The sequence below is a fragment of the Pieris brassicae genome, chromosome 4 (assembly GCF_905147105.1).
Source record: "Pieris brassicae chromosome 4, ilPieBrab1.1, whole genome shotgun sequence".
Taxonomy (NCBI): domain Eukaryota; kingdom Metazoa; phylum Arthropoda; class Insecta; order Lepidoptera; family Pieridae; genus Pieris; species Pieris brassicae.
Window position 1 is genome coordinate 15,932,066 of NC_059668.1, and position 17,919 is coordinate 15,949,984.

Genomic DNA, 17,919 nt, shown 5'->3' on the forward strand with positions numbered 1-17,919 from the left:
TGTGTTTGATGTGATTTCTAGAGATCTCATGTGATCATAAAAATATTTTGATTAATTATAATAAAGCCACAGCAAATTATCAAGTTTTCTCTATCAAGTATCTTAACATTAAATTTATAAATTGATGATTTCAGTTTATTCTATTTATAAATAAAACATTTTACGGACATTTACAGAGTATGTAAATTAACAATTATGTGACCAATAGAAAAAATTACATGTATTTCACTATGTTTTTCAGCTTCAATAATAGTCATGATAAGACAACTAATTGGCAAAGGTAGGCGTTATCACCATGACCTACATTCAGCAAGTAAATTAACTAATGATATTTCTCAGATAAGACAAGTCTGAAGGTGTTTGTAAAAACCTATTTATTAAGTGTTATTACTTAATAATAAAAATCATGTAAAACTGTTACTCATATGCAGAGAGGAATTGAAAAACAAATTAAAAAGAAAATATTATTTTTGGAAAGGGTTTTTACCTATACATATATATATATATAGCTATAACACAATTGGCAGTGTATACACATGCTAATTTAAATGTTAGCATTTCTACTTTAAAAGACATGAATAACTCTGAAAAACAAATTATTGTTAATCAATAAACAATAGAATTCATGTTTGACAAATTAAGAGAGGCTTGTCAATGAAACTATATTTGTTCAAACCTATCTATACAATGTTATTTATATAATTTTAACTGAAACATTAATTATTTTTGGTTTATAATAAATATATAATTATGTTATTATAAACCAAAAATGATGTTACATAATTATTCTTACATAATATCACATTTTAACAAAACATATTGATAAGATATTTCAAATTTAATTTGGCATGTATATGCTAGATAAATACTTTTGCTTTTTACAAACCAATAAAACAGTTTTATGAGCCATACTGGTATGGAATACAAGACATCTGCAAATAATAGCAGACATATGCCATCTAATGATTGATTGTGTGGTTTAATATTACCAGTCTACACATGTCTATGTTTTATTGAAACCTATATAATAAAGTTATTTGTCACAAACTAGTTTCATGTAATTATAAATTTTTAGTTTGAAATAAGGGGTTTCTATACTTTAGTTATACCTAGAGAAATGCAAAAGTTTAATGAACATAATCACTTAGGTATATTTTTTATTAAGTTAGAATTATGCTATATCAAATAAAAGCTTAACTGCTGTAGATAATCAGCATAATTACCCTGTATAAGATAAAATAAACAGTAGAATCACAACTCTTAAATCAACATTTACAAGATGATAAAGCAGTGGGTATGAATCTCTAATTATGAGAGAAAAATATTAATTACACAGCTAATTTCATTATCTTATTTCTGCCACTGTTGACATTTCTAATTGTAACATCCAAATACTGTTTACAAATGATTACAAAATTAATTTAGAATTATGGGTTAACTCACCTGGAGGGCTATCAGTTAAAATTGTAATCCCTGATGGGTCAACATGAGGAGGAAAAGCTTCATACAAATCAGCCTCCTCTTCAAGCACTGCTGACAACATCACGGAGGGCATTCCGGCCTGGGCCTCACTCACTAATGACTAGACACTTCACAACACTACACTAACCCAGTTACCTATCTCACTCAGAACTCACACCAATGAGCTCCAGAGAGCCATTCCCCCCATAGGCCGTAGACCTAAGTTAAATCTTGCTGCACCATTTTCAAATCTGAAACCAATTATCTCTATATAATCACTGAAAACAGTGTCAGGAGAGCAAATTACTGTATAAACGACATTATCGCGAAGATAACCTATCAGCGTTCACAATGAACGATTTGAATCGCGCCAGATCAACTACGATTCTGAATTAATTATCCAATTGGATAGAATTAAAGTGTTGTACAGATCAGCTGATTACCTTAGCTGCCAGGAGGGGCTCGCTATTACAGCTATTTTAAGATCGTACGGTAGCTGATCTCGCGATAGTCAATGTCACTCCGAGCAACGCCCGTGTACTGTCAGCAATGTTTCATAAGGTATTGTATGTGAAACTTACCGAAATCGTAACAATAAATTATTTGGAGCAGAATTTGCGACTCCGTATTTACCGCTTTGGAGTCCCCGCGGCGACTAACCCGAGCTAGCTGCTCCCGGCGCAACGTAATCACGGATGGGATAATAGTGTCGAGTGGCCTGTGGGAGCCGACGCGATTACTTTGTCACTTAAACGAACCACGCAGTACATCACACAGTTATGTTTTTATCTAATGTATACAGGAATATAGCATACATAGTAAGAAACACTTAATAAGGAATAGTTTGCTACCTTTGTTTCATATAATCAAATTATCGATGTATCCGGTGAAAGTCATTCCACGATTTTCATTCTCAATACCATTCATAAATCGCCTCCGTGTGGAAACTAAATAATTTTCGTACTTTTTATATGAGTATATCCTACGAGATAAATTGAATTAACAAGAATACAGATTTTTAGTTAGGTTTAGTACTAGCAGCAACCGTCACCGTGTATTGAATATTCATTTGATTTTGCTAATCAAAGTTGAAACCAAAAATCAAATTTAGCACTTAATAGTAAGGGTTGCCAACTTTAAAAATTATACTGTTAGAGATTTCTGTTATTTTAGGCGGACGCACTCCCCAAACTATCAAAGCATTCAACAATAGCAGCAATAAGTTATCTAATAAATATGTAATACTTACACTAACTTATAATAACAACAATCCATTTCTGAAAAAAAGTAATAAAAAAAAATATTGCATAATAATTAAATTATTTAATCATTAATTTCATTAATCATTAAATATATTTATTGGAAGAAACATAATATATGCATGTAATTGCATCCAAAAGGTAAACATGATGATTTGCGTTTTTCAGAATTGATAAACGACCAAAAATAAAAGTAAAAGTTAATACCAAAAGTATTTACTTTTACTTTCTTCTTAAGTAAATAAAGATACTGTATTTATTAATTAATTTAAATTAATCATAGATTGTTTTATCTTGAAAGTTAATACACGACAATACAGAAGTGGATCCAGAATTTAAAAAATGCAAAGTAATTCTTCTGTGTGTCATTTAATAATAAGGTCATTTAATGATTGTTTCTAGTAATTAAACCTATTTTGAAAATGCTGTGGACTGTATAGGTTAATTACCTTTTAGTATGTAGCTATGTACCAAAAGGTATTAAATAAATAAACTTATTTTTTCAGTAAAACAAAAGCTGTGAACGATTTCGCGATATTTACATAAGGTGAATTTAATTTCGTCAGTTAAAACCAAAAATTCTAATTCGTGAATTAGAGCTTGCGTTGGGCAACACTTATCGCTCATGTAAAATGCCTGCCAATGGACTTTGTATCCGGCTAATAAATAAATTTAAAAAAAAGTAATATGTCAGTTGTCATCGGAATCATAGACATTACACTATATGGTAGCAAAAGTAAATTGTCAAAACCTGTTGGTCAGTTGTCTTAATTCTAATTTCAAATTTGAAATTTCATTGTAGTTGTTCTTGTAATTGTGACAAAGCGCAAGACGAAACTGTTGTCTATTATTACTTCATGATAACAAGATAATTAATATTTTTTGTAAATACCATATAATAGTAGTTATTGAAAACCAGCTTTTCTCTCCATGTATTCAAAAAATGGATGTGACGGTTGCAGCGTGTCTTAAAGGTTTTTATTTTCGTTTAAATCGAATATGCGACTTTACCTATTTATCAGCCTACAAATTACGTTGTTTTTTTTTCAGAATCTATTTTGGATCTTGTAAAAGCTCTAGGAGACACTGATAATTCGGTAAACAACAGCATAATAAAATCAATCTCAAAAATCGCCAACGAGTACCCTAATGAAGTTATTGAAATTATATGTGACTTCTATAAACAAGCAGGGCGAATTAATGTCACACAGACTGGAAATATCGTTAAGTATGTGTTCTTTGATGTAAAACTTGTTTTCTTGCTAGATTTTTGTAAATATATGTACATTAATTATTGATATTAATTTAAATAAGGAGAAAATAATTGATATTGTGTGAATTCAGGTTTTTTAAACTGGTAGAAATTCCACTCAATAGTATAATAAACATCCTACATACTCCTTGGAATAAAGAAATTTCAACAAGAGTTAAAGTAACAAAAATATAATTTATACCATTTAGCCCAGCATGATACAGAATGTTATCTAACCCACGTGACTTCTATGAAATATAATTTATTTATGTAGATAACACAATATACACTTATGATCCTTCACTTGAACACTTAAAATATAAATGTTGTAATTTCATTGCAACTTATATAATTATAATTTGCTTACTATAAACTTTCCAGAGTTTTAGAAAGAACATGTGTGAGTCAAGTAAAAAAGATAGAACCTGGCATAGCTACAGAATTGGTCCATGCTATGCTCAGAGCAATGACTGAAAATCCATCATATGAACCTACTGTCCAATTGGGAGCTTCAGCTGTTTTGGTAGCTGTAGGACATGAGTTTCTTGACCTGGTAAGACATATTTTATTAGAATGAAAATGGCTTCCATATCCAAATATCTTATTAATTCAATCTGATTTCTAACAACATATTCATAAACAATCAGTGGCATTTTTGTAAACATATAAGCGTGTCTAGAGGGTATGGCCTTAATCCTTACTGAACCAACATTTGTTAATAAGATTATACTAATTCACTTACAGCTCATTATGCATCAAATGTTTATTATCCAATTGATTTAAGAAGTGGTAATCCAAATTCATCAGAAATAGTATTTCACTTGATAATTATTAGATATTAAAGTAGTTAAAACTATATCATGATACACAGAATATCTTATACATAAAATACATTACATCATAATTTTACATTGTTAAAGTAACATTTCAAATGGTTAAAAGGTTATATCATACATTAGATATATCATGTGCCCCCACTACTTCTAATGACACAAAATATGATTTTTAAAAATGTGTGTTACATATAAAAAAACAACAGTATTATTTATTCACAAAAGTACACATAAAGATTTTCAATATACAAGTAAATCTTGATTGCTCTTATAGTTGTCATACTTATTAGCTTTCCTAGTTTTTGTATTCAGGGCATTGAATGGAATTTAAGAGAGTTTTCTTAAACTAAACTCGAGATTGCTTGTCTATTTCAGGTTCTTCGCTCTCTTATAAATGAGTTGTCACCAGCCACATTGCCCCACTATACCATAGCTCATACCATGGGTACACTATCTATGCTTAACACAAAATCAATGGTGCCGCATATAAAGGAAATTCTTGGCAAAATGCTTCCATTACTGCCACTTGTGAGGCAAAACGGGGATAAACAAGCGTTTGCTTATGGTAAGACTTTTTATTATTATATGTATTTTGTGAATTGTCTGTGTATATTCATAAAGACTCGTATCATATAGATAGGCAACCATCAAGTCGCAAGCAACATTATGTAAGCAACCATTGTCCAAAAATGCTTGACCAAGTTTTATGAAATTTATGTTAAAAATTATCTCATGTCTATATGAGAATAGGCTGTAAAATATGTAGCTAAAGGATTAGAGTTGAATCGTAATAGGTTTTTCATAATTCATGTGAGGCTGTATTAAATTACACTTTGACCTAGTTAACGCAAGTGAAATCGCTGGGCACAACCAGTGATGTATATTATATACTATGATTGCTCAGAATTTAAGAGGTTGGTAAGAAACCTTCATGGTTGAATAAAAAAAACAATGGATTTTTATAATAAGAACATGTGATGATGTAATTTTAAAAACTATTATTTTAAAAGTTTTATATTAGATCACAATTAACTGGTTCTATATTCAGCTTTGCTAGATATAATTTAGGCCATTAAATATAAATACAAATAGAAGTCAAAGTCAAAAATCATTTATTCATATAGGTAACAATGTACACAACGTCAATAAAAAAGAAATATACATTAAATGCTTCTAATTTTACATTAACTGCCAGTTCTCAAATCAAGAGCATAGAACGGAAGAGAAGAACTGGCAATGAACTCTCCACCACTCTTTTTAATCGCCAAGTTTTTTTGTTTTACACAACGTTCAAGGAGCTGCAACCATTACACCATGTTCCACATGACATCTTAAGCAAAAAATAATAATAAAATAAATTAAAAACACAGATTTGTCTCGGATTGTCAAAGATCCTCTATCAGCAGGAGGCATCGTGAAATAGGAGCACGGACTTACATTCTCATGGGAACAATACGTAAATACATAGTCGAAATCACTAACATCACCGCATACACGAATTCAAGTACGACGAGTCACCTCAAATAGCACCCGTTCACGAGTATCACGCATGGCCAGCCATCGGCGACCTCGCCATATTTTAGGTAGAGAGACAACCCGACGCATAAAATAATATACTAATGTATTGACTTTACTTTACTTTACAGCTTTTGGACATTTCGCCGTTGCTGTAGCTGAACAAATAGGCGATAACGTTGAAAACGAAAACATAACATCAATCAAAGAAAATTTTGTCACCGAATTCTCGATTGTATTCGACGTCCTCTACAATCAATGGCTGAACTCGTCTGAGCCTAGAGTATCAGAATCGGTTCTCGAGGCCCTCGGTCCCATAACTAGACTTATTTCAGAAAGACAATTCAATGAGACAGTCAATAAATTTGTATTATCATTGCTCTCGTTGTATCGTAAACCGGCAATCAACTTCTTTTGTATCAGCCAATGTATTTCATATTTACTATCCCCATCATCACTTAACCCAAAATTGTCGCTAAATGACAACGTTGTCAATTCAATTAATCATGTCTTGTTTAGTTTAGTACTTTTTGAACCGGATTATGATCAACCTCAAACAGTTAAAAATCATTTTGAGGTTCTACGCTGTTTTGATCACATGTCTACACAATATCCTGATCAAACTATAGAAATGCTTTTGCATTTATGCAAAAACACACAAGAGAAAGAACGCATGAGAGCCGTTGTAATCCTCACGCACTTGACGACGTGTTCGCAAGTTTTTATCGACAGTTTCGCCACTAAGTTCATAACAATTTTAAAAGTAATGATAGTTATGGAACAAGGGATTAAAATGAAGAAGACACTCGTTAAAGCAATAGTAGCGTTAGCGTATAGAAATTGTATCATGGCTACAGATGATTTTGCTATGGTGGAATTTATCGTAAAGCATTGTGGCTATGAAGGTCCACCTCATGTGTCGCAGTCCGAGGCTCAAGATGTACGTGATACGTGCAAAAACTCCCTCATACTAATGTGCAATACAGTGACAAGCGTTAGAACGCAACTACTTAATTTGCTTCTAAATTCTCTGACAACTGAAGACTTTACTCACTCAATGTCTACAGTCAGCCACTGTCTTACGTATTTGTTACAAAATAATTCAAATGTATCTAGAGACGAACCAGCAGAGACTGTAATTGTCGCAAAAGTTTCCACCGATGTTATATTTGTGAGGTGTTTAATGCACATAGTCGACCCAGACGAAAGAGAGAGGAACAAAAACCTATTGATATTCCTTGAAGAATTTTCTGGAGATATCCACAAGAACTTAAAAAATTCATGGACGATTGAAATCGATAGGCTTTTGAAATACGTTGAGAAGAACGAATCCAAGGAACAATGGCATGGAATGTTATTAGATTTATTGGTATCGGCAGTGGAACAGGTAAATAACAACAAATGGGTGGAGATAATATCTACTCTAATTTCCCAACAAATTATGTCCAAGAAACAGTCTACTATGGTCAAAGGCGTATCTTTGCAATATTTATCCGTGTTGTCGTGTCATATGTCCAACGCTGCAGCTGTAGAAAATGTCTTAAAAATTATCCTTCTAGCTCTAAAAGCCATTCCATTCGAGAGCGTAGAATATGTCAGCACGGCTATTGGAATAGCATCAAGACAACATGGAGAATTTATACTTAATGAATTGGATGCACTATACAAAGAAAATGAAGCAAGACGCAGTAATAAACTGCTGAACTTTCTATCTTCAAGAGCATCCAAAAATGACGCGGAATTGGCGATTGTTAAATATGCACTTATAATATGTTACGGCAAAGTTGCAAGAGAATGCTTAGATGTTCACGTCTTAGCTCGATTGGGGGATAACGTCACTTCGATACTATTTGAAATCCTGAAATCGAATCCCAGTTTTGATCTTTGCAATGCTAGCGTAACGACACTCTATGAGATAAGTAAAGCGTTGCATCCAGCGTCACATCATAACGTGGCATTGCGCAATCGATGGCAGTTGCTCAACGGTGTTCTGGAACAGATATATAATTCTAATCTTGAGAAACGGAATGTTGAACTATATCCAATAATCGTAAAAGCTTCTAAGGCTCTTACCAAGTTACAAAAGGGCATCTTACCTGAAGAAAGAAATACGATATTGCGTGTTTTATTCAACAGCATATTCGGGGAACTGTCATCCTTTAAAAGAAAATATGAAATAGAAGGAAATGGCGATAAGAATGACTTGTTAGCTAAAACATTAAATGATTCCTTGACACTCCTTCATGAACTTATAAAGGAGTTAATTATTCAATCAACCTGTCTCAGTACTATTGATGATATAATAGGTTTGTTAATGGAATGGATTCGTCACGAAAACGATGAAATTAGAACAGCTGCCATCTTGATACTTCAAGTAGTTTTTGACTCGTATATAAAAAACGTAAAATTAAACTATGAAACGCCTAGTAAGTTTGGCCAAATGGGATATCTGTTAGGGCTTATAATTCCCGGAGTCGCTGATACTAATTTCCCCGTAAGATTGACCACAGTTGACTGCGTAAAACTGATTATTCAGATTCAAGATCTTTATGAAGGTCACACTATTGAACCGGACGATGAATGTATGGCTAATCTAGCCCATTTACAGAATAATATTTTGACTAATGATTTATACATGATCAGCGATTACTGTATGAGGTTGTGTGATACCATTTCGCCGAAAATACCGCATTTGCACACCATGCAATTTATAGAAAGTTTGCTAGAAAGCTACGACGGTCATGAGTTACGAAGCGTTGGCATAAGCTCTATTTTGGATGCATTTTTTGTGAAAAAAGGTCAAGATTTATATCAAACAATTGAAAGAATTGTAGAAGTGATGTTAATTAAAATGGAAGATGTCCCAGATGACGCCAGAGCGAGGTTGATGCGTCCACTCATGTCTTTAATGCGGCATCACTCGAACGCCGTGACTGCTGTCCTTTTGGCACAAAGGATCCCTTTGAAGCCGTAAGTATCTTGTATTCATGTGCATAATTATTTGAAGAACAATTACGAATTGTAATAAATAATTATTGGATACTAATAGCTTTTCAAAGATAAACGTGCGTAATTTCTGATTTTTCATTCCGTAGAATTCTGACATTTCAGAAGTGTTTCTACTAAAACAATTCTCCACAGAAAACGGGACAAATTTGACCCATTTGAGGGCAACAAAAATAAAATTTTACGTATTTTTTATGTTTTACCTACAAAGAGGTAAATCATAAAAAATCCACATTAAGTAACCACTACTTCCACATTAAGTAAACCTTTAAAAAAATAAAATCTTATCTTTACTTTTGCGTTTTCTACTGTTTGTGATGAAAACCAATTTTAATGTGGAGCACCGTACTTAATGAAGACTTAGATGTTCAGACTCGTATTAAAATTGAAAAATGTGCCCGGTGAAAAGTATTTGTAATCTCTGACAAGTCTGTCAAGAAACGCCAGAATTCTACGGAATAAAAAATCTGAGTATAGTTGAAAATTTTGTAATTTGGAGGTCACGAGAACTACTACATTGGTTTCATACATAATGCTAAGAAAAACGATAGTAACAAACTATTTTTATTTCTTGTAAATCAAACTTCCCGAATGCTATTGCAGATGTGTGGTAAGCTGCTGGCGCCATCTAGCTAGGGACGAAGGTCTGTCTGTGTCAATAGTAGATAATTTTCTCCGATTGATGACATCTGTTGAACTGTATGAGGACCCGTACCATATTACTGAACATCACATTGCTGCCTTACAACCTATGACTGTAAGTATATAGTACGTCTGATCCATGAGAATGATAGGATCAAAAATGATTACAAACGGATTTTATTTTTTAATTGTGTTGAGCCCAATTGAGTGGGTTGTGTTTCTTCAGACTTAGATAAACCATACGTCGAACAGGTAGAAAAATCATAAAAATATCTGTAAAATAATTATTTTATTGCGATGTGTTTTCATAGATTACTTATTAAATTATCGTAATAGTTGGAAATATATTGCGTCAATTCTCATTTTAAAATATCAAAAATGGAACTCAGATGAATTTTTTGGCTTGTTCTTGGACAAGTCTGGTATGAATTGTCAAGAAAAGACAAAAGACGAACGTAAAATAACGTATCATGTCGAGTCAAGACGTGTTGGACTAGAGCCACCGTTCGTCGGGTCGTCTTTTTATTTACGTTCTAAAACATATATTAGCGATTATGCTAAGTAAAACAAATAATTTTGTTTGTACGTTAAATACATTTAAAAAATTACAATTTCAGTTGATAAGCGCCCTAGGAGAAATGCTTCAAGAGGAATCGATGCGTTCCATATGCATTAACATGTTCTCGGACTTATTTGCTGTACTTTATACAACGTTAGCGTGTTATGTGGAAGCGGAGCCCCCCGCATATGTCGTACCCAGTAATAAGGGTCAAGAGAGATTTGGATTCATACCAAATAGAGAGGCCATTAAGTTATCACCTGCCAAAATAACAGTGAACACCTTCAACTCGTTCTTGGAGAGGGCTGATTGTTATAAAGTGAGTTTTTTTACCATCATTTTTTTCTGAATATCAGATATTTATACTCTGCTAAGGTGTTTTAAAAATGACAGAGAAAAATGTCACAAATCTAGTTTCAAGCTTATATATTAGGCCCTTACATATGAAATTGGCGTTTTGCCGTACTGGCTACTTTGACCTCAAATACCTCCTCTTTGGTTAGGAATTTCAAATTCAAATTTGTACAGTTATTTACTCATGTATTTGTGCTTCGATGACCGTCATTCATTTGTTTTTTTCTTCTGTTTTATTTCTGTTTGCGTCACTCATTTTACAAAATGGAAAACTTAAAGTATCGCATTATTTACGAGTACGAGTGCTGCCGTGGCACTAGTGCTGCGGAAACGACTCGAAGGGTGAATTATGTGTATGGCGGTCATGTTGCAAAAGAAAACACAGTTCATTTTTGGTTCCAACGTTTTCGTTCTGGAAATTTCGACCTGCAGAACAAGCCCCGTGGACGGCCTGAGACCCAAGTTGATAATGAAGTATTGAAGGCTATTGTGGAAGCGGATCCATCGCAAACCACGTCCGAGTTAGCTGCAGGCTGCGGTGTTAGTGATAAAACTGTTTTAATTCACTTGAAGCAAATTGGAAAGATTAAAAGTCTTGAATGGTGGGTACCTCACGAATTGACTGAAGCAAACCGGCAAACGCGCGTCGACTGCTGCGTTACATTACTGAACCGGAAGGTATTTTAAACCGAATCATTACCTGTGATGAAAAATGGATTCTTTACCATAATCGGAAGCGCTCAGCGCAATGGTTAGATCCTGGCCAGCCAAATCCTGCACCAAGCGAAAATTAACCCCAAAAAAGTTACTTGTAAGCGTTTGGTGGACTAGTGCCGGTATTGTTCATTGCAGTTTTCTCAAATCTGGCCAGACTATTACGACTGATGTCTAATGTCAGCAATTGCAAACCATGATGGAAGCAAGCGACTAAACAACCTAGGCTGGTCAACCGCTCCGCGCCACTGCTACTTCACGACAACGCTAGACCACACACTGCACAACAGACGGCTACCAAATTAGAAGAGCTTCAATTGGAATGTCTAAGACATCCTCCGTACTCCCCGGACCTTGCTCCAACAGATTACCATTTTTTTCGAAATTTGGACCACTTCTTGCAAGGAAAAAAAATTAACTCTTATGGGGCAGTCCAAATCGCCTTCACAGATTTTATTGATTCCCGTCCGACTGGTTTTTTTAGTAAAGGGATCAATGAACTACCTATGAGATGGCAAAAGTGCATAGAAAACAATGGTTCATACTTTGATTAATTAAATATATTATATTTAAAAATATTCGACTTTTTGATCCTCCCATACAAAACGCCAATTTCATATGTAAGGACCTAATATTAGTTTGATTCTAATTCGTATCTCAAGACACAAATCGTCCTAAGCGCTTTGTCAACTATGTCAAACTGAGAGCTGTATGAATACAGAAAAAAAATTGACAGCTCTTTAAGCTAGATTTAAGTTTGATTGACGTTCTAGAATGCGATTTTTAGATCGATGTATCGAGAAATAAAACATTGTATAGAAATCGACTTGTCACGAATAAAAGTGCTAATAAATAAATAAATGCTAGATAACCATTAAATAGGGCAAGAACCTTTAAGAACTTGGACGTTACGAATTTTAATGAAATATTTATTTATTACAGAAATACATACATTTTGCTTACAGACTATACGATAATATCGAGAACAAATAAAATCAAATATATAATATAAAAATCATAATATACTCAATATCGTTACTAAGTATTCACTCTGCGAATATATAAAAATATTGACAGCATTCACTAGGCGCGCCACGTCATATTTCTCCATAATTTTATATGCCATGAATCTTATCTAAACACAAATTGCAGGTAAAAGAGGCATGCTCTCTGTGCCTTAGTATCGAACACGGAGATAGTTCCAGCACAATACTAGAACTGGCTCCAATATTAGGTAGTTCCATTAGCCGCTCGTGTCCGGCGCATCTAGCTAAACTTATATCCAGGCTTGGTGGATACTGCAGATCCCCATTACCACCCCAAAGGTGTGCCGTATTAGCTTTGATGGCTGATTTATTGAATTATCGGTGAGTTAAAATTAATTATGGTTTTATTATTGGTAACTTATTTAACTATTTGAAGACCGATAACAAAGGACAGTATGTCAGAAAATATACAGAAGAATTCTTGAAGAAATATTATTGCTATTTATATTTATTTTGTCTGTGGCAACATTAACACATAAATAATTTAATTTAAGTTACGTTTTTGGTAGACGAAATAATTGATTTATTTTTTAGTTATTTCTCACGACGTTTAGAGTTATGGTTATCGAGAGACTGTTAATTAAGTTAATTTGATAGTATGACACACTTCTATTGAAATCTTGCAATATAAACTATATATTATCGTGAAGTGAATTTTTGTTGCTATTCTTGCAACAAAAAATCACTAATTGTGTGTTTATAGTCGTATTTTTTAGTCGTATATATCTATAATATCAATATTATAGGTATTATAAGCCTATTCCACAACTTAACGGCGGAGGCCATTAAGTTGTGGAATAGGCTGCCGAACTCCATACGATTGGCTATACCTCTACATCTTTTAACACTCTTCTTTTTTTTTATTTTTTATGAAGGAGGTAAAAATGCACAGCTGCAGGCCCGCGAGCGCATGCAGTCGCTATCGCGGGGACTGTGGGGATGGTTAACTCTTATCCCTCTGCTAATCAGAGGGGAGAAACCCGACCCACTAAAATTTCCTCCTGAGCCCTCCATATCGCCTGCTATGCCGGACACATTCATTCTGAATGAATGACGTCTAGCACCGCATTGAGTCCCCCGGGGGTCGCACTAGGCATTCAACCCAGGGAACTCAGGCGAATATGACTGCATACGGGCTCAGCGACGGCGCAGGGGGATACTGTTGGGCAAACGCTCCTCGCGTCTTGCCCCCGCACCCCCGCCTCGCCGCCGCCGAGCACAACCCCTTCGGCCATCGCCACGCACCTCCCGCTGAAAGAATTGGTTTTTTTCATAATAATACCCATACATGACGAATTTATTCGACACATCCAGATGGTGCTGCTTTACGGTCAAACACCACACCGGTTCCCCGAGTAACACGGACTACCCAAAAAAAAAAAAAAAAAATTTTAACACTCTTCTACATCAACATGTCTTAACCATATCCTACCCTGCTCAAGCGTGACTTTTGTAATTCTTCTATTTCTTATTCTTTTGTGTTGCATCGCAAGTCATCCTCCTTGCACTTTACCATTTTTTTCCTTACAAAGGTTGACTGGAAGGTATTGCTTGTGATTTTTTTATTATTTTTATGCATTATCTTATGCGTTTTTCTATAAATGTAAAGAAGTGGAAACAAATTATACCGCAATTATTTATTTATGGTATGTTGAAACTTACATAGTGTGTCAACTTTAAATAGAGAATATGAAGGGCATTTTCTGGATTTATAGAGCATTGTTGTTATAAGGAATTAAACGTTACGTATGGAGAACTCTTTACTTTACTCTTAGAAAGTTTGATCCCTTAAAAAGGAAGAAAGACAGGGATACTTCTCTTTAATAATATCCCAGAGGCTCTTTTATCTCTGGCTTTTACTAAATTTAAGAAATGTATTAAAGAAAAGCTGTGTAAAAAGGTTTACTTAAATTTAACGATTGTCTAGTTGATAAAAGGACCTGGAACTAGAACTGCTAAACAGGCTACTTCTAATTAATTTACGATATTTGTTTTAATATAAGTGTTGTTTGCCATAGTCATTTTGTATGATGATTTGCTATTTTAAAAGAGTACCAAGAGTTTTTTACTTCGCCTTTTTATCTCGGCCTACACCCTCTGTCTTTGTCGATGAGTAGGGATGTCTACCGATTCAAATTTAATCACGTGGAATGAGTGATACCAGAGGTATATCTTATATTCCATAATAAACATATAACAATAACGATCAATACGTAATTATTTCTAATCCAGTTGCAACGAAAACACTGTACTAATAGAAGCAGTACTCGCAAACCTGAGCAGTGGTTGGAAGGATGAGTCTCCACGTGTGAGGTCCGCTTGTCTTCGTGGTGCTGCCAACATTAGCCAGTTAAACAAGGAACAACGCTCTGCTGCGTTGCCGGCTGCTTTGGCTGCATTAAGCCAGGGTGTTGATGCGCAGAAACTACCGTAAGATTCGTGATTAGTTAATATACAAATAAATACAAAACCACAAGGACACAAAAGACTTATGATTAAGAGATGATTATCTTATACTACTATTTTTTTAAAATATGTTCGTTTTAAGACTGTGTTTGAACCGTAGCAATAACCCAGTAACTTCATATATTAATGAAGGTAGTGCTTGACTCGAGTCCTACCCATTGAAGGCGTGACTGTATTATATTATATTCATTTTAATTAAAATCATACCGTATACTTCAGAACTTTTATAAAGATTGCCAGTCGGGCTATTCATTAAGGTTTAGAAAGTATAGCCCTGCGCGTTGGTACCTGACTAGAAAATTATTCTTTCTATGTTAAAATATTATGACCATATGAAATTACTTTAATTCTTTTCTAAATAGAATATTAACTATATTCCAGTGCTAATTATTTTGTCAATTCTGCAACAAACTGCAAAACAGCGGCTATTTTTTATGTGTATGTGAAAGTATATGCTAATATTTAACCAATTATCGTCTAAAATTCGTAATATTAGCGCGTTTAACCAAGTATTGTCTTTTGTTAACATAGCTTTTACACATTGAAAGAAAACACTTATCTAAACTCCGGGGATATAAATACAGATAACACAACTTTCTCTACAGCTGTGATACTTTTGACATTCAACACCCTTTGTCTTCAGTCACCGTGATCACGCACGCTGTAAAGCACGCGAAACGTCGGAAAATTTTAAACTTAAAATTATGTAAATAATTATAAGTTTATAATAATACAAATAGCTTTAATCCGGTTAAAAAAGTGTTTTCTTTCAGCGTTTAACCAATTCAAGATGTTAAAGATACATATCAGAATGAGCTAGTAGTCTAAAATTAGGACGGCTGATCTCGTTCGTATATATATTTCTCGTGTAAATAAAAAATACAATTTTTGTAATAAAGTTAGAGAGAAATAAAGTTCTTCAAACATTATACATAATATATCATTGTAAGCACATTTACAAAAAATCAGCTTGCTTGACTACCTGTTTAGACCGAAATATTTTCAGATCGCCGGTCGACAACATTCCATTGGCCGCAATACAAGGTCTGAGTCGTCTACTGACAGAAACAGATAAAATAGACAAAGAGTTCGACAGAGAATTATGTGCAATTTCTCAGAAAATCCGGCCTTTCATGAACACGGATTGCAGCCAGTTAAGAGAGCACTCTATCCGTCTCTTTGGGATTATTACGGAAAGGGTCAACTCCGATGGTTTAATAGAGCAAGGTGTAAGCTCATTACCCTGCTTTTTGTTACATCTTTGCGATAACAATCCTGCTGTTGTGAGGGTAATTACTTAATTGTTTAATAAAATTATTTATAAATCATATTGAAAGTCTAAGTAAAGAGCTTATTATAAAGTTATATTTATTGCCAACCTTTAAGAAATCGCATAGCCGCATAGCTAGGCCCGTCTTTGTTACTGTAGAACACCTCTTGTTTTTTTTTTCTATAATAAAGTTCAAAAAAAAGTGCGACTTTATATAAAACGTTCAGTTCAGTTAACAGTCTAAGTGTTCTATAATGTTTTGAATGTTTGCTCTTAAGCAATATAGCTATTATCTATAAATTATTTTTTAGGCGTGCAAATCAACTCTCCGTCAAATCTTCAAGACATTCAAAGTTCGAAAGTCCAATGACTTCATCCAGACCCATCTAGTGGATGAAGGCAGGTTATACTTGGATGACTTCCTCTGTGCCCTGATGAGGCAATTGGCTGATGAGATGCCAAGTGCTGTGGTCAAGTGTCTCCATACGGCGGTTAATTATTTGCACACGGCCAGGGAGGATTTGAAGCCCTTTTCTCCATTGTTAGTTGGTAAGTTTACTATTTCAGTCCGGAAATCCTAATTACGAATTCGGAAAAAAGGAAAACATGAAAGACCATGCTTCCTAAAATATAACCATTGTCTGTCCGTCATCATTGTGTCATAAATATATTTTCAGGATACCTATATGCAGATTTATACCGTATCCAACCAAATCACCCAGACGAGTTCAGTTTAGATCCTGAAGTCACTCGCACGGCTCGTACGAGGTTGCTACAACTCCTTAAAGACGCAAATCCAGTCGTAAGACAAAATTCTGCCTTCGCCCTCGCCAATATATGCCTTATTTGTACCACAATATGACCCGTGAGAATCACATCAGATGTGATTGACGGAAGAATTGTTAACAAAATATTCATTTTTAAATAAATGTGGCCTTTGTTTAGTGGCGGTACTTATAAGTATAGATTTTAATTATGAACCTAGGATATTATATGCGCATGATTTAAGTTAAAGTATAAAATTAATAAAACGGTAGCTAACACATATTTAACTTGCGCCCAGATTTTTTTTCGGTTTTTAAAACGTGGTTATAACTTACCGATTTGTTTCTATGGTTACGGCTATTTCATTGGCGGTTTATACGTTTTATGAATATATAAGATATGCCAATTGAAAATTGATAATATCGTAAAGATTAGTATAAACTTAAAGGAGTCTCAGTCCCCACGTCTTTTGTGTAATTTTTTTTATTAAAATACAGCATATAACTCATTTAAACGAAGTTGTATTTATTTTACTTTTGATTATTTGTGAAACACATATTGAACATTCCGCAAACGATGAAATGTTTCTCATAATATTTACACAAGCTTATTAAAGTAAGGAAACAATATCACGAATGCTTTTTCAGATTAATTTCTTTGTATCTCTGTAATGCGTTGGAGTTTATCGAATATTTATATGAATCATATAGTGTAGATATTTATATTAGTGGTAATGAATTTAAGACATGTTATAAATCTAGTCTAAAAACAATATTT

General features: G+C 33.9%; 2 protein-coding genes across 8 annotated transcripts in view; one reads left to right on the plus strand and one right to left on the minus strand.

Moving 5' to 3' along the window:
* LOC123709125 (GTPase-activating protein skywalker) overlaps positions 1 to 2,547 on the minus strand; it is a 58,356-nt gene extending 55,809 nt beyond the window's left edge. For 4 of the 7 annotated variants that reach the window (XM_045660261.1, XM_045660264.1, XM_045660265.1 and 1 more), the window contains exons 1-3: positions 2,313 to 2,545; positions 2,043 to 2,179; positions 1,444 to 1,712 (exon numbers count right to left, since the gene is read on the minus strand). In XM_045660261.1, the coding sequence (XP_045516217.1) occupies positions 1,444 to 1,555 (112 nt within the window). In that variant the 5' untranslated portion in view covers positions 1,556 to 1,712; positions 2,043 to 2,179; positions 2,313 to 2,545. Of the gene's footprint in view, positions 1 to 1,443; positions 1,713 to 2,042; positions 2,180 to 2,312 lie in introns of all 7 variants that reach the window. The other 3 variants (XM_045660262.1, XM_045660263.1, XM_045660266.1) reach the window with 3 other exon arrangements.
* Positions 2,548 to 3,535: 988 nt separating this feature from the next.
* Positions 3,536 to 17,786, plus strand: LOC123707976 (maestro heat-like repeat-containing protein family member 1). Its single transcript, XM_045658363.1, has 12 exons — positions 3,536 to 3,694; positions 3,771 to 3,948; positions 4,354 to 4,525; positions 5,181 to 5,370; positions 6,452 to 9,290; positions 9,930 to 10,083; positions 10,586 to 10,846; positions 12,748 to 12,962; positions 14,874 to 15,071; positions 16,114 to 16,396; positions 16,689 to 16,926; positions 17,055 to 17,786. The coding sequence occupies exons 1-12, from the start codon at positions 3,664 to 3,666 to the stop codon at positions 17,237 to 17,239; spliced, it is 4,944 nt and encodes a 1,647-aa protein (XP_045514319.1). The 5' UTR covers positions 3,536 to 3,663; the 3' UTR covers positions 17,240 to 17,786.
* Positions 17,787 to 17,919: the final 133 nt, after the last annotated feature.

Bases quoted from the DNA above. Each gene is read 5' to 3' on its own strand.
- LOC123707976 (XM_045658363.1), top strand. From the start codon at position 3,664: ATGGATGTGACGGTTGCAGCGTGTCTTAAAG. The intron at 3,695-3,770 runs GTTTTTATTTTC...TTTTTTTTTCAG, and splicing joins GGTTGCAGCGTGTCTTAAAG to AATCTATTTTGGATCTTGTA. The intron at 10,084-10,585 runs GTAAGTATATAG...TTACAATTTCAG, and splicing joins CTGCCTTACAACCTATGACT to TTGATAAGCGCCCTAGGAGA.